Source organism: Urocitellus parryii, chromosome 2 (genome assembly GCF_045843805.1).
Source record: "Urocitellus parryii isolate mUroPar1 chromosome 2, mUroPar1.hap1, whole genome shotgun sequence".
Lineage (NCBI taxonomy): Eukaryota > Metazoa > Chordata > Mammalia > Rodentia > Sciuridae > Urocitellus > Urocitellus parryii.
In genome coordinates, this window is record NC_135532.1 from 174,504,720 (window position 1) to 174,519,502 (window position 14,783).

The 14,783-nt window shown below is 40.3% G+C and overlaps 1 protein-coding gene across 1 annotated transcript in view; it reads right to left on the minus strand.

Annotated features, from left to right (window-relative positions):
- The window catches only part of LOC113187581 (uncharacterized), a 44,964-nt gene that overhangs the window by 28,490 nt on the left and 1,691 nt on the right, over positions 1 to 14,783 (minus strand). Inside the window, 5 exon segments of the mRNA XM_077795538.1 lie at positions 9,159 to 9,226; positions 10,791 to 11,086; positions 11,887 to 12,004; positions 12,006 to 13,682; positions 13,684 to 14,782. Coding sequence (XP_077651664.1) covers positions 9,159 to 9,226; positions 10,791 to 11,086; positions 11,887 to 12,004; positions 12,006 to 13,682; positions 13,684 to 14,782 — 3,258 coding nt within the window.

The window sequence follows — 14,783 nt, forward strand, 5'->3', positions numbered from 1 at the left end:
AATAAAAAGCCTCTTCTTGGCAAAAGAAACAATCAGTGAGGTAAAGAGAAGACTTAGATAATGGGGCCAAATGAATTTCTTAATTCCTTTTTCTATTTCTATGAGAAATGTCATTGTGATTTTAATTGGAATTGCATTAAATATGTATAACACTTTTGGTAGTATGGCCATTTTGACAATATTAATTCTGCCTATCCAAGAACATGGGAGATCTTTTTTGTCTTCTGAGGTCTTCTTCAATTACTTTCTTTAGTGTTCTGCAATTTTCATTGTAGAGTTCTTTCATCTCCTTTGTTAGATTGATTCCCAAGTATTTTATTTTATTTTTCTGAAGCTATTGTGAATAAGGTAGTTTTCCTAATTTCTCTTTCAGAGGATTCATTATAGAAATTCATTTGAATTCTCAACTAAGAATTCATCTGGGTATTGAATTATGGGTATTGATTTTATATTCTCCTATTTTGCTGAATTCATCTGTTAGTTCTAGAAGTTTTGGGTGGAATTTTTTTGAGTTCTCTAGACATAGAATCATGTCATTGACAAATTGTGACAGTTTGAGTTCTTCTTTTTCTATTCATATTCCTTTAATTTCTTTTTTTCTATCTGCTCTGGATAGAGTTTCAAGGACTGTGTTAACTAGACATGGTGAAAGAGGGCATCAATGTCTTTTTCCAGGTTTTAGAGAGAATAATGCTTTCATTTTTTCTCCATTTAGAATGATGTTGGCCTTGGGCTTAGAAGAGACAGCTTTTACAATGTTGAAGTATGTTTCTACTATCCCTAGTTTTTCTAGTGCTTTGAACATGAAGAGGTGCTGTATTTTGTCAAATGCTTTTTCTATATCTATTGAGATTATCATATGATTCTTATATTTAAGTCTATTGATGTGATGAATTATGTTTATTATTTTCTGTATGTTGAACCAACCCTGTATCCCTGGAATGAACCCCACTTCATCCTGATGCACTATATTTTTAATATGTTTTTGTATTTTATTAGACAGAATTTTATTATGAATTTTTGCATCTATGTTCACCAGGGATATTGGTCTGAAATTTTCTTTCCTTGATGAATGTTTGTCTGATTTTGTTATCAAGGTGATACTAACCTCATAGAATGAAGAGGGATTTCCTCCTTTTCTATTTCATGGAATGATTTGAGAAGTATGGGTATTAATTCTTCTTTGAAGACATTATAGAACTCAATTGAGAATTCATCTGGTCCTGGGATTTTCTAGGTTTGTAGATTTTGATGGTATCTTCTATTTCATTGCTTGAAATTGATCTGTTTAAATTATGTATATCCACCTGATTCAGTTTGGGTAAATCACATGTCTCTATAAATTTGTTGATGACTTTGAGATTTTCTATGTTATTGAAGTATACATTTTCAAAATAGTTTCTAATTATCTTCTGTATTTTAATAGCATCTGTTGTGATGTTTGTTTTTCATCTCAAATTTTAGTAATTTGAGATTTATCTCTTTTCATTAGGATGGAAAAGGGTTTATCAATTTTATTTTTTTCAAAGAACCCATTTTTTGACACTTTTTTTGGTTGTTTCTTTTGTTTCAATTTTATTGATTTCAGTCCTGATTTTATTGATTTTATCTCTTCTACTACTTTTGGTAGTAATTTGCTATTTGGTGCTTGATGGCTTGTGTCACAACAGTGACAAAATGTTCTGGTTTTTAAACAAGGAGGAAGCAATAAATATAGCATGTCTGACCTTCATAAAACTTTTGGATTCTATCATAAGTGGTACTTTACTCAGAAAGCTAATTGTCTTCATTACATAACAGATGTGGGGCTCAGGAGACCTCACCCTTTTGCTTCCAACTCTCATAACCCTGAACCACATTGTTGGACCAGAGAACATTCTTGTTGATATCCTTTTGGCTCTCTCCTTACAGTGTGGCTTTTCTGACTTATTTGTGAATGATCCATATATGCTTTCTAGCACTGAATCTTGCTGCTATTTTCCCAGATATTAACATTCATTTTTTATAAGTTTCACATAAATTTTACCCACAGAAACATGGGTATAGGGAGGTGGCAGAGAATAAGAAAAATAGGAAAAAATTTAAAACTATGAAGAGAAGATTAGCGTGTCTGTGTCCCTGGAAAATTAACTCAGCAATTTAAATTTGTAACTTGATAATCAGAAAATTTATCATTATCTTGATCTTCACATAAAACAGTCCCCTTTGATATCATTTCTGGTTCAAGATAGACTGCTGAGGAGCCATACAAGTGAGATATTGAATGGAGACTTAGTACACCCAGGATATGATACATAAGTTAAATTGATGATTAGGCACATTTCCAGTTTTCAAGGTTTTATTCTTCATTTGAACAACTACACTGAATAACCTGTGCACTACACAATTTTCCTAATTAGTTGACCTCAACAAATAAAAGAGTTGACTTTGAAGGCTCCAAAGTTCTTTCTCCCTTTCTCGCCTGAAAAGAGCATGTTTTTTGGCCTTACTGATATTCAAGGCTAATGAAGTTGCTTGGTATCCTCATTTCTTTTCTGGATTTTTGTTTGTCTGTTTGTTTGATCCTATTCTGACATGCTTCATTCTGCAATAATCAGAGATACTAATTGAACATGTACTTTTAAGTGCTTAGTTAATTTATAAAGGTTTTCTTTATCTAAAAACAGATACGTGTCTTTTACCATATCCCAATAGATCTTGAACATACAATGCTCTGAAAAGAGTAGAAAAGTTTGCACTTTTATTAGACTTAATATTTAAAGATCACAGATGTTATGGTTTGGATGTGAGATGTCACCCAAAAGCTCATGAATGAGAAAATGCAAGAAGGTTCATAGAAGAAATGATTGGGTTAGGAGGACCTTAACCCAATCACTGATTTACTCCCCTGATAGGGATTAACTGAGTGGTAGATGAAGTGGTAGGATGTGGCTGGAGGAGGTGTGAATTGAGGCTTGACTTTGAGGTATATGTTTGTATCTGGTGGGTGGACTCTCTCTCTGCTTCCTAATCATGTGAGGCCTGTCCCTCTGCCACACTCTTCTGCCATTATGTTCTGCCTCACCTTGAGCCCAGAGAAATGAAGGCAGCCTTCTATGGACTAAGACCCATAAAACCATGAGCCCCCAAATAAACTTTTCCTCTTACGCAGTTGCTCTTGTTGGGTCTTTAAGTCAAAGTAGCAAAAAGCCTGACTAAAACAACAAGTATACCCCAAAATTTCATGAGGAAAATTACTATGCATTAGGCTTCTTGACAGCCCTGTCTATATACAGTTTATTTTATATTGCTCTTATTCAGTAATCTAAGGGTACAGCAGGATTTTAACCAAGACTGCTAGGACCAGAGTTCACATCCTCTAAGGAAAAAGAGTTAGCCTAGGTTTTCACAGGCCACACTGGGCAATGAATATTTCCCATCTATAAACATAATAAAAACTGTTTGCCCTATTAAGAGCTGATGAATGAATTGAAACCTTTTCAAAGTTAGTATAGCTTCTTTGTACAACTTATATTATGAATAAGTATCAATAAAAGGAGAACTTTTGAACTCACAATAGTACAAATGTGATGGAAGAGACTGTTTGGCAAGTTTAGATTAGAGGCTTTTTGCTCTTCTACTTGTCTTTTGTCCTAAACATGAACTTAGTATCATGCAAAAAAAAATGCACATTACAGACTTTTGATGAGACAATACTTCACAAAAATTTGATTTGCATGAAGTCAATACTGTAAAGAAAGCATATATGTTTAGTTTCATTTTTTAAAAAGAGTGATGAATAGCACTTCTTGAGCTTATTTATATTTCTTGAATTTAAAACGTATATAGCAGGATAAACTATCATGATTTGGTGAAACCAAATCATGATGGCAGATGCCAGAGAAAATTAAGATTTATGGGCATAGAAGAGAACTCCTCATATAATATAGAAATAAGACAAACCACAGATTTTCAAATCAGTTGCTAATCTTATTCTCTGTTCATAGCCACTCTCTCTGTTATTCTGACCTGAAATTTTTATAAAGTTCCAGTTTTACACTTCACTAAAACAAAGAATGGAAGTAATTCTGAGTCATATCATATTGTATTATAGTTAAGTTAGGCAGAAAATGGTCATAAAGGACTAAATAAGAAGAACTCACATCTGAGAAAGCTACTTTGAAGAAGATTTCTAACCTGAAGGCCTAGAATAGAAAAGACAAACCTAAATAAGTGTGTGTAGTGTGTGTATATATATGGGAGACAGAGGGAAGAAGAAGACAGGGTGGGGAAGATTGAGATACAAAATGGGGGGTGAATATAGAGAAGTATACTTCAAGTAGATTTGACTTAGAGGCTAATACTGAAAGCACAATAAGATATAGACAATAACTACAGTCATGAACCTCATTTCCTTACTAATTAAGCAAACTGTGCAAAACCACAGAAAATACTTTATGGGCTACAAAAAATTGCAAAATTATTAAGTTCAGAATTTGTGCCTATTAAGAAATATAGATATATACTAACACTTTATGTTTCAAAAAAGTTACAGAAAATCTAGGTTGTGAATCACATAAAGATAATTAAAGATATGTAGAAACTAATGATTAAATATGATTGATGACTTTGTGAATTGAACAAAAAGAGCTTTATGTCTCCCTCTTTGTCTCTCATATATTCTTAATGAATGTTCTCTGATAGAGACACATGCTAGTATAATTGATAAAATGTCAACAAGTACTATAAATCAAGAAAAATATATTTCATTCATTCTAAACAAGAAAACTAATTATTATATTTAAAAATATAGTAAAGCCAGGTGCAATGGTGCACATTTCTAATCCCAGCAATTGGGAGGTTGAGACAGGAGTATTACAGGTACAAGGCCACCCTCAGCAACGTAGTGAGACCCTACCTCAATATAGAACATAAAAAGAACAAATTAAAAAAGTAACCAACAAAAAATTGGGGGATATAGCTCAGTGATAAAGATATCCTGGGTTCGATCCCCAGTAAGTCACTCCTCCCAAATGTATAAGTATAATGAAAGAATGGATTAAGTTCTCTTCATTACCCCATTTGATTGCTGAGGTAATTAAAGCTGGGATGTTAAGAACTCACATAGTTAATAAGTGACTGGTGTAAGATATGAAGTAATCCCCGGTTGTGCCAGAATTAGAAGAGCAAGTGGTCAATCTGATCAAGTCAGTGAGAAAATAAGCTCTAGCTGCCATTCAAATGTGTTTTTTTTAAATGAAGGCATATCAGTAAACACACTTTGCTGAATCCCTTCCAATTATTGATCACTATGTTAAAAATGACTTCAAAATGAAATGTCTTGAAATCATTGAACATTTTCTTTTGCTCTTTTTTTTTAAGGCCAGAAGATCAGGAAGTGTTGATGTGGGTGGTCACTTCTGTTCCATTTGGCATCAACTGGGGTCAGCTGATGATGGAGATCAACTTCTGAGAAGCCATTTTAACACTAGTACCTTATTTTCCTGGCTTTTATATCCCTAATGTGGCCTCCTATCATCTAGCTCCCTCCACTTAAGCTTGGGTGTGGTCAGCTGCACTTAATATATGGTGACTACTTTACAGCAGCCAGGAAATGGACACATCAAGGTTATGTGTTATGTGTTAAGGGTTATGATCACCACTGTCATAGTGTCAGTTCTGCATATTCTACAGGTCTAGTAATCACTGGACCATCAGATACAAGTAAGTACAAAAACATCTTCTACCTTTTGATGGGAGAATTGTAAGGACTGATTTGGAGATGGAGGTATGGTTGTGGTCAACTTTGGAAGACAAGCTGTCACAGACTTCAAAACCTAAAATTTCAAGTTGATTTAATTCTAGGTTCTTCAGACTTTAATATATTTACTATCCACAAAGGGACTTTAGCTTCTGATTATCCACAAAATCTTATTTTAACATCTACTATTAATACATCCACTCCTAATTTTAAATACTAAGTTATGTTTGGATAAATCAACTTTGAAAATATAAATCATAAAATATGCACAAAATTACAAAAATCAAAACATATGAAAAACAACATTAAATGATTATAACATGAAGTAAAAACAATAAAGTTTTGGATACAGGGATAACTACTGATTAAGAATTATAATCAGAAAGATCAAGAATTTTGTACTCTAACTAGTATTACTAGAAGTTTGAACTTGAATATAGTGTCAGACTTTACTATGATGAGGTCCCATGAATGAGATAGTACATACAAAGTTCTCATAGAGTGTCCAGCACAAAGGTAATTTAGATTATATTTACTTATTTACTAGAAAGATGGTCTGATACTTTTCAGTTTTTATGCAATATTTTGTATTTGTATATATATATATATATATATACTTGTATCACCTAATCTTTTAAAAATTTGTTATAATTAGTTATACATGACAATGAAATGCATTTTGACACATCAGCATAAATGAATTCTTCTGATTGTACATGATGTAGAATCAAATTTGTTGTATAGTCATACATGTACATTGGGTAATAATGTTAGATTCATTCTACTATTTTTTCTACCCTTATACCCATCCTTCCCTTCTCTTCTCTCTACCTAATCCAGAGACTCTTTTCTCCCCCGCCCCATTATGAATAAGCATCCTCATATCAGAGAAAGCATACAGCCTTTGGTTTTTTGGTAACCAACAACCGCAAGCCAGGTCGACATTTCTTTAAGTAGAAATACTTGGTTTTAAATTTAATGTCTCCTTTGTACTCATCTTTCCTCTTATATTTAATTGGGCTCAATATTAGTACTGAGAGTCAGACTTACATCTTGTCTGTCTTATCAATGAAGGCCTAGCATCTCTAATGAACTCAGGTTGTTTTAGTGAAAGTTGTACTTGTGTAAGGCATTAACAGAAAATATTATGAAGTTTACAAGAAAAATATAAAATGAGATTAGCAAGAGTAAAGCCATATTGAATTTGTATAATAGCTACAATGCAAGAAACATAATTTTTATAATCCCAAATATTTACTTCAAACTTCAGTTTGAAAAACAACAGCTTGATGGAATGCTCTTGTAAATCTAATAAAATTTAAAAGATTTGTATATGTGAAAGATATGAATACAACTAGTATACCAAGAAGCAAGTAACAGCACCATAATTACACTGTTGTTCGTATGTTAACTAAGTTTAGTTTTAAAGAAAAATTCAGAATCTGTAGTGGAGTGTAATCCTCTAAACTAACAGTGATTCTTTAAACAGAGTTCTACATAATAAAAATCCTTAAGACTATTTTCTCTCAATAATAAATCTTAACACAAAAATTATCTGGGTAGATAAGAGCAGATTTACTCCCAACATCACCATGTGTATGTGGGGGCAGAGGATCTTTACTCACAGAAGCCACAGGAAACAGCCAGAGCCCCCATTCCAGAACCTCTCTGATGTCACACTTGTCGTCATGGCACTCTGGGTAAAAACCAGAAGAGCCATCTGGTGGCTCTCATTTTTTTGAGAGCAGGCAATGAGCCAAGATGGTCTCAGATATTTTCTCACCTTCACCCAAAACTCCATCCAAATCTGTCTGGCTTTTGCCAAGCCTTTGGGCATCTCTTAATGTGGCAGCACTGGTCACTTTGAGTGTCCTCTTTTTCTCCATCCCATGAGTATCCCATGAAAGCTGCCAGGTTGCTTATGAAGAGCTAGAAGGGAAAATAGCGATAGTGAAGAGGCAGGGAAGTGGAGAGAGAGGATCAGGAAGGGGAAGAAGGATATATAGTAAGAAGCATAGAGGTCTAGAGTGCCTGATGCATTTAGGAAACTGTGGGTCATGCTAGTTACATTTGATGGTGTCTGTGGAGTGTTTCTAGCCTAGATATTTAAAACTGTCCTTAAGGTGTGTGAGTCCTATCTCAGGTGGGCCAGACCTCATGGGTCACTCTGGGTTGCCCCAGACTAGTACTGACTCTGGCTCTGTTTTTCAGCTGCCGAGCCCTGGCCCAGAGTGGAGAGTGGCCTTTCCAGTGGCCACGGGGCTCCTCTGTCTCCCCACTTTCTACAGCCTCATTTTCATGAAATATTGGACCCAGGCATCTTGCACAGAGATAAGGCCTCAGAACCTGGAGAAGGAGGTGGCAGCCCAAGGCCTGAGGCTTATAGGGGTGATTTCTAAAGTGCTCACCCCACCTAGGGCCTCAGGATCGCTTCTCTCAATGTCATCCTTAATTAGGCACTGGCAATTTATTTCCCAAGCCACTGAGGTGTGATAAAACAGAATCTTGGAGGTTTTCCAGTTGCTTTAGAAGCAAAGACCGAGCAGGCTGGCAAGAGAGGCCAGAAGGCTCTTACAAACCATGCAATTGATTATTCCTCCTTCCTATTTCACACATGTCTCCAAGCACTGATCACTATTCCAAAGGGTGGCGTTCCATAGCGAGCTCTTCTGGCTGAACAGCCCCTTCTCTCTGACTGCCAGCTCATGTGAGTGGGTCAGCTTGCTCAACAGGGACCAGGATTCCCCTGCCCACCTCCTCCCCACACTCTTGTTGTCTAGTGATACTATGAGGCTGCCCCAAGCAGCAAAGTGCGTGAAGGGCCTCATGCCATTGCCCAAACCTCTTCCCATGCCAGGCTCTATCAAGCAGAACCCAGAGGCACCCTATGTGGCACACGTGAATAACAAACATTTCCCAATGCCATGGTGTGCCAAGTGTCATCTTCAGTGCCTGCCCTGAACCTATTACTGTGAAACCTGCAACATCTGTGTGGAAGTGAGTACTCCTCCTCCCTGTCGACTAACCAAACCATCCTCAGGCACCTGGCCAGGAGCAGGAACCACCCATCATAAAGGAGCCATGGGTCAGTATGAGACCATCTTCCCACCCTGCTAAAAGTAGCTCTTACACACTGTTGGTCACTTACATATTTCATCAGCTCTGTGTCTGCACCTGTCCTGAGAAGCTGGCCTTGCTTGCACAGGTGCTGACATGCAAAGGTCATCCCATTGGTGCTGACCGGGTGGGGTCAGAGGGAAGAAAGGCAGTGACTGTCCCATCCCCTGCCTTACTGATACTAAATACCCAGACCTTTAGGCCGGCTGCTGCCCTGTTCTGGGGATCTTTGCCTGTCCACCTCTGGGTGCCCAGTTGGAGGGCTTCCTGGGTTCTGAGTGCTTTTCTCTCATGTTCACACCTTGCCACGGGTTTACAAGTGTACAAGGCTGGCTGAGAAAGGCTGTTTCTTTCATCCTTATCCAGTATCTGAGAAAATAGAGGCCCAGATTTATTCTACATCCTGTTCCAAGTGACACTGAGCAGGTTTTGTCTCTAAAGACCTCAGTCATGACAGATGACCTGGTTAGCCATGGAAATGCCGCTTTCTCCTGTAAAGGTCGGGCGAGTGTCGGAGGAAGAAACCACCAAGAGACTGTCTCATGCAACAGCAAAGGGTTTATTGGGGGTCCAGCATGCTGGGGCTCAGAGCTCACTTGAATAGAGCAGAGAGCCCCGGGAACAGCTTAAGCAGAGCTTATATACTTTCCTTGGAGAGGGCAGGGACTTCACATACAGCATAGCCAATCATTGCACAGTTTCTGGGAGGGGTTGTTTTCGTAGAGCAACCAGATGATCAGGGGAGATTTCAACATACATTTAGTGGGCATTTCCGGGAGTTGTTTTCAACTTCTACATGAGTTTCAGGTTCCAGGAAAACAGAACTTAATTCTTACATTCTTAACCTTTTCATTCCCCACTTCTTTTTCTGACTACTTTTAATCTTAAAAGTAAGAAATCATAATTACTGAGGGGTATCACACTCTATTTCTGCCAGTGAGGCATATTGTTGTCTGATTACCATAAGTTTAACTTGTTCAATTTGAGCTTGGAGAAAGGAAACTACACGGTTGAGCAAACAGGGTCCTACAGTTAGCAATAATATGAGGATTATTAATGGACCGGCCAGGGCTGATGAAAGCATAGTTAACCAGGGGGACTGCGTGAACCAAGACTCAGACCACCCTTTTTGGGCCCCTCTCTCTCGCTGTTGCTCTTCAAGGCGTCTTCTTAATTTACTCATAGATTCTTTTACAACTCAAGTATGGTTGGCATAAAAACAACATTCTTCCCTCAATGCAGCACAAAGGCCCCCTTCTCTCATGAAGAGGAGGTCCAACCCTCACCTGTTCTGTAAAACAACTTCAGAGAGAGAGGTTAAAGATTCCTGAAAAGCTGTGATGGAGGTTTCTAATGTCTTTAAGTTTTGGTCTATTGCTGCTTCTAACATAACATTCCATTTGTTATGTCCCACGGACCAGGGCAGTGGTTCCTGTGCCCACCCCTGCAGCAACTCCTATTCCTAATAGGATGGCTAAAGTGAGGGATACAGGTTCCCAGCAGAACCAGGTTGTATGCCCCCCTATTTGATCTTCAAATGAACCTGCATCATGATAGAGCACTCTGGGAAACATCTGCACTATTACACAATAATTTACAGAGCTGTTAAATACCTGGGCTGAAATGCAGGGAGTTAACCCTGAGTCACATGCCCACCAGGTTCCATTTTCAGGGGTAAGGAAACCCTGTGTGGTGCTAATTTTTTTATCTGGGTACATAAGTGTTGTTTACTTTTAGGTGGGGACCCTATACATAAGCCTGCCCCGGTTACTTCTGGGAGGGTTAACTTAGGATTTCCACCCCAATTACAGGAGGAACTCTGTGCTTTTACTGCATAAGTCCCACCAATTTCTATCCCTTCATAGTAAGGAGGAGCAGCGGAGAGACAGAGCCAACAAGACTGAGTGAGGTCTGGTTGCATGGAATTCAGTACCGCAAAGGCTCCTTCAATTAGTCCCCAGGGGGAGGGGTTGACTTCACTCTGGATTGGGGAAGTAAACGAAGGTGAAACTTGAGGAGTATGGGAAAGTGAAGGGATCCTAGTATATTTAGGTTCCGGAGGTCTATGAGGCCCAATTCCTGGCTTGAGGGGATTGGGCCCTATGGCTAAGGGAATTTCTTTTCTTTCAAACCGGATAGTGAACCAAAGGCCAAAATCATGTCCTGTGGTGTAAAATCGCATTCCATAGGTTTTTCCTGAAAGCCATGTCCAGATATTTCGGTTTCTTCCTTTGGAGGTGAAGGTTATATTTAGGGGGTTACATAGGCTACTTGTGTCACATGGAGTAGGGTCAGCTAGTCCAGAAGTCCCCATTTGGGGGTCCCATTTAAATGGGAGACATTGTTCGGGACTTAACTTAGTATTATTTCTTCCTACCCGAATCAGACTATCAGGGAAGTTTGGGTTCCACCAGGCAGCCCCTGTATGCTCACATCCCCATGACTTACAGAAGAAGTCGGCTTCTCCCCACACAGCCGTGACTGTTTGAGGCTTCGATAGTCCGCCAGGCAAACATATTAATCTAGGCTAGCCAACCTGCATCTGGCTCACGTGTCCCTACATCCATAGGTTTGTTTCTATTATCTATGGTACGGAAGGGATTTAATGGAATTTTAGTGGGATCCTCTTCATCAGGGATATCCCAATAGGAAAGACCTATAGCCAGCTGACAAATGTCTGGGTGGAGAGATGGCCACCAAGTCCCTAAGGGACTTGATAGATAGACCATACTTCTTGTCCAATAGGATTTGTGATCAGCCATCGCTGCTGAACAGGCTGATGAGGGTTAGGACTACTGGTGGTCAAGGGGAGAGTCCATAGCCCTATCCACATGGCGAATACACAATTTGAGAGGGTTACCAGTCTTTTCCAGTTTCCAGCCAGAGTCTGGACAGGGCGCAGGCTTGAGATGAGAGGCATGGATCCAGGAAGTGATTCTGTCTACCTTTACTGCTGTAGGTGTTATAAGTAGCACCTGGTATGGTCCTTTCCAGCGGGGTTCCAGGGATGACACCTGATGTCGTCTTACGTAGATGAAGTCTACGTAAAGGATCGTTTCCTTTCTGATGTCCTGGACAGTGCACTATAGCTAGTTCCCTAGGGCTTTGCACTGCTGAAAGGAGGCGGAGGATCTCATCTCTGTTTTTTAATTTCTTTTCCCGCCGAGGTTAATAGTCCCCTTTGCTGGTAGATAGCCCCGTGTATATGAGCGGTAGCGAAGGCATAGCAGCTATCTGTGTATATGGTGGCTTTTTTGCCTGCCGCTAGCTCCAATGCCTTTGTGAGGGCGATCAGCTCTGCCTTTTGAGCCGATGTTCCCTCCGGGAAGCTAGAGGACCAGATGACTTTAGTTCCACTAACTATTGCTGCCCCAGCCTGCCGCTTACCATCCTGGAGGAAGCTGCTGCCATCAGTGAACCATATGACCTCAGGGTGGGGCAGTGGCTGATCCTTTAAATCCTGACGTATACTGGTTTCTTCTGCCAGTATATGTTGACAGTCATGAGTGATGGGTCCTGATGATTGTTCAGGTAGTAGTGTAGCTGGGTTAAGCGGGGCAGGGGGTCCCAGCGTTATTCTGTCCTTGTCGAGCAACAGGCTCTGATAGTGTGTTATTCTAGAGTTTGATAGCCATCTGTCTGGTGGCTGGCAGATGATGCTCTCTAGGGCATGGGGGGCTATAATGGTTAGCTTCTGCCCCAGCGTTAACTTATCAGCATCCTTGATTAGAAGGGCCGCCGCTGCTATAGCTTTTAGGCAATGGGGCCATCCACTAGCCACTGGGTCCAGATTTTTAGACAAGTAGGCTACAGGCCTTTTCCAGGGCTCTAGAGTGAGCACTCCTCGTGCTATTCCTTTCTTTTCCTCAATGTAGAGAGTTAAGGGTTTTTCTACATCCAGCAGTGCTAAGGCCGGAGCAGATAGCAGCACCCTTTTGATGTTATCAAAAACTTGCTGGTGCTCAGGGGTCCATTAGAATTGGGCATCTCCCTTTAACAGCGGGTATAAAGGAGCAGCTAAGGACGCAAACCCAGATATCCATAACCTGCAAAAGCCAGCAGTCCCAAGAAACTCTCTGAGTTGCCTCCTGTTAGATGGGGGTGGTATCTGCACAACGGTTTGTTTTCTGGGCTCAGTGAGCCATCGTTTACCACCCCTAAGGGAATAGCCCAGGAAGATTACTTCTTGCTGGCAAATTTGGGCCTTTTTGGCAGAAGCTCTATACCCGAGTTGAGCAAGCTCAGATAATAGTGCTTGGGTCCCAGACTCATAGTTTTCCTTGGTGTCAGCTGCCAGTAGCAGGTCATCCACATATTGAAGCAGGGTGACTTCGGGGTGCGAAGTTCTGAAGTTGTTGAGATCTCTGTGGAGGGCTTCATCAAAGAGAGTGGGGGAGTTTTTGAACCCCTGTGGGAGTCTAGTCCAAGTTAGTTGACCAGACGTTCTGGTTTCTGGTTCTACCCACTCGAAAGCAAACAGCAACTGACTATCTTTATGCAGAGGCAAGCAAAAGAAAGCATCTTTTAAGTCCAGAACAGTATACCATTTCCACTCAGGATTCAGAGTGATAAGCAGATTGTACAGATTAGGTACCATGGGGTGAATGTCCTGCACTCTGTTGTTGATCTCTCTTAGGTCTTGAATGGAGTGATAGTCCCTGGTTCCTGGCTTTTTTACTGGTAGCAGGGGAGTGTTCCAGGCCGATTGACAGGGCCTTAGGACCCCTAAGGCCAGATATTTCTGAATATGGGGCCTTATCCCATCTTTAGCTTCTTTGCTCAGAGGATATTGCTTGACATTGATTGGGGAGGCTGAGGTTTTTAAAAACCTCAGGAGGTTGTTTTAAAAACCTTGGAGGTTGTTTCACAGCTAGGCCTAACCCAGCAGTTTCTGCCCAGGCATCTGGGTAATCTGTTATCTATTTCTGGGGTAGCTTGCCTGTTTGATCAGTCTTGGGGTGTATGAAAAGTTGATGTTCATCTTATACTGACATAGTTAAAGCCGTGACTATAGGAGTTTTTACTGAAGGATTTAGAAATTCCACTTGGGGGCCTTCAGGGTTAAAAGTTATTCTGGCCCAGAGCTTGGTGAGCAGATCTCTGCCCATCAATGGGGCCAGGCATTCTGGGATTACTAGGAAGGAGTGATGGACTTTTCCTTTCCCCAGGTCCATGGTCCTCTTAGTTGTCCAAGCCCGATATTTACTGCCGTTAGCCCCTTGAACTAGAGACCTTTTATTTGATAGAGGGCCCAATGGGGCCTTAAGGGCTGAGTATACTGCCCCTGAATCCACTTCAAAGTTTACTGGGGTCCCCTCCACTTCAAAAGTTACCCTGAGCTCAGGGAGGGGATCCGAGCCCCGACTTTCCTAGTCATCTTCCAGAGTCAGAATGGCTGGCTGGCATGACTGTCTCTTTCTAGGGCACTCTTTGGCCCAGTGTCCTTTTTCTTTACAGTAGGCACATTGATCTGAGGCCAGGGGTGGCCTCTGGCATGGGCCCAGGTATCTCTTCCTGTCTCCCTGTTTCGTAATTTCTGGTCTATCTGTTGTTGTGACCTGGACTTTAGTCAATGCCTTAGTCTGTCTTTTGCTTCTCTCATCCTCCCTTTGCTCCCTTTCTTTCTCCCTCCTTTGTTCCTTCTCTTCCTCAGTTTCTCTCTTATAGTATACCTTCTCGGCTTCTCTGACTAAATCTCTCAAAGTCATATCTTGTAATCCATCTAAGCGTTGTAACTTTCTTTTAATATCCAGGGCAGCTTGCCCAATAAAGGCCATCATGACAGATGCCTTTTGATCCTCTGCCTGAGGATCAAAAGGAGTATATCTCCTATATGCCTCCATAATTCTCTCTAGAAACATAGAGGGAGATTCATCAGGCCCTTGAATAATCTCTCTTACCTTGGCCACATTAGTTGGTCTGGCAA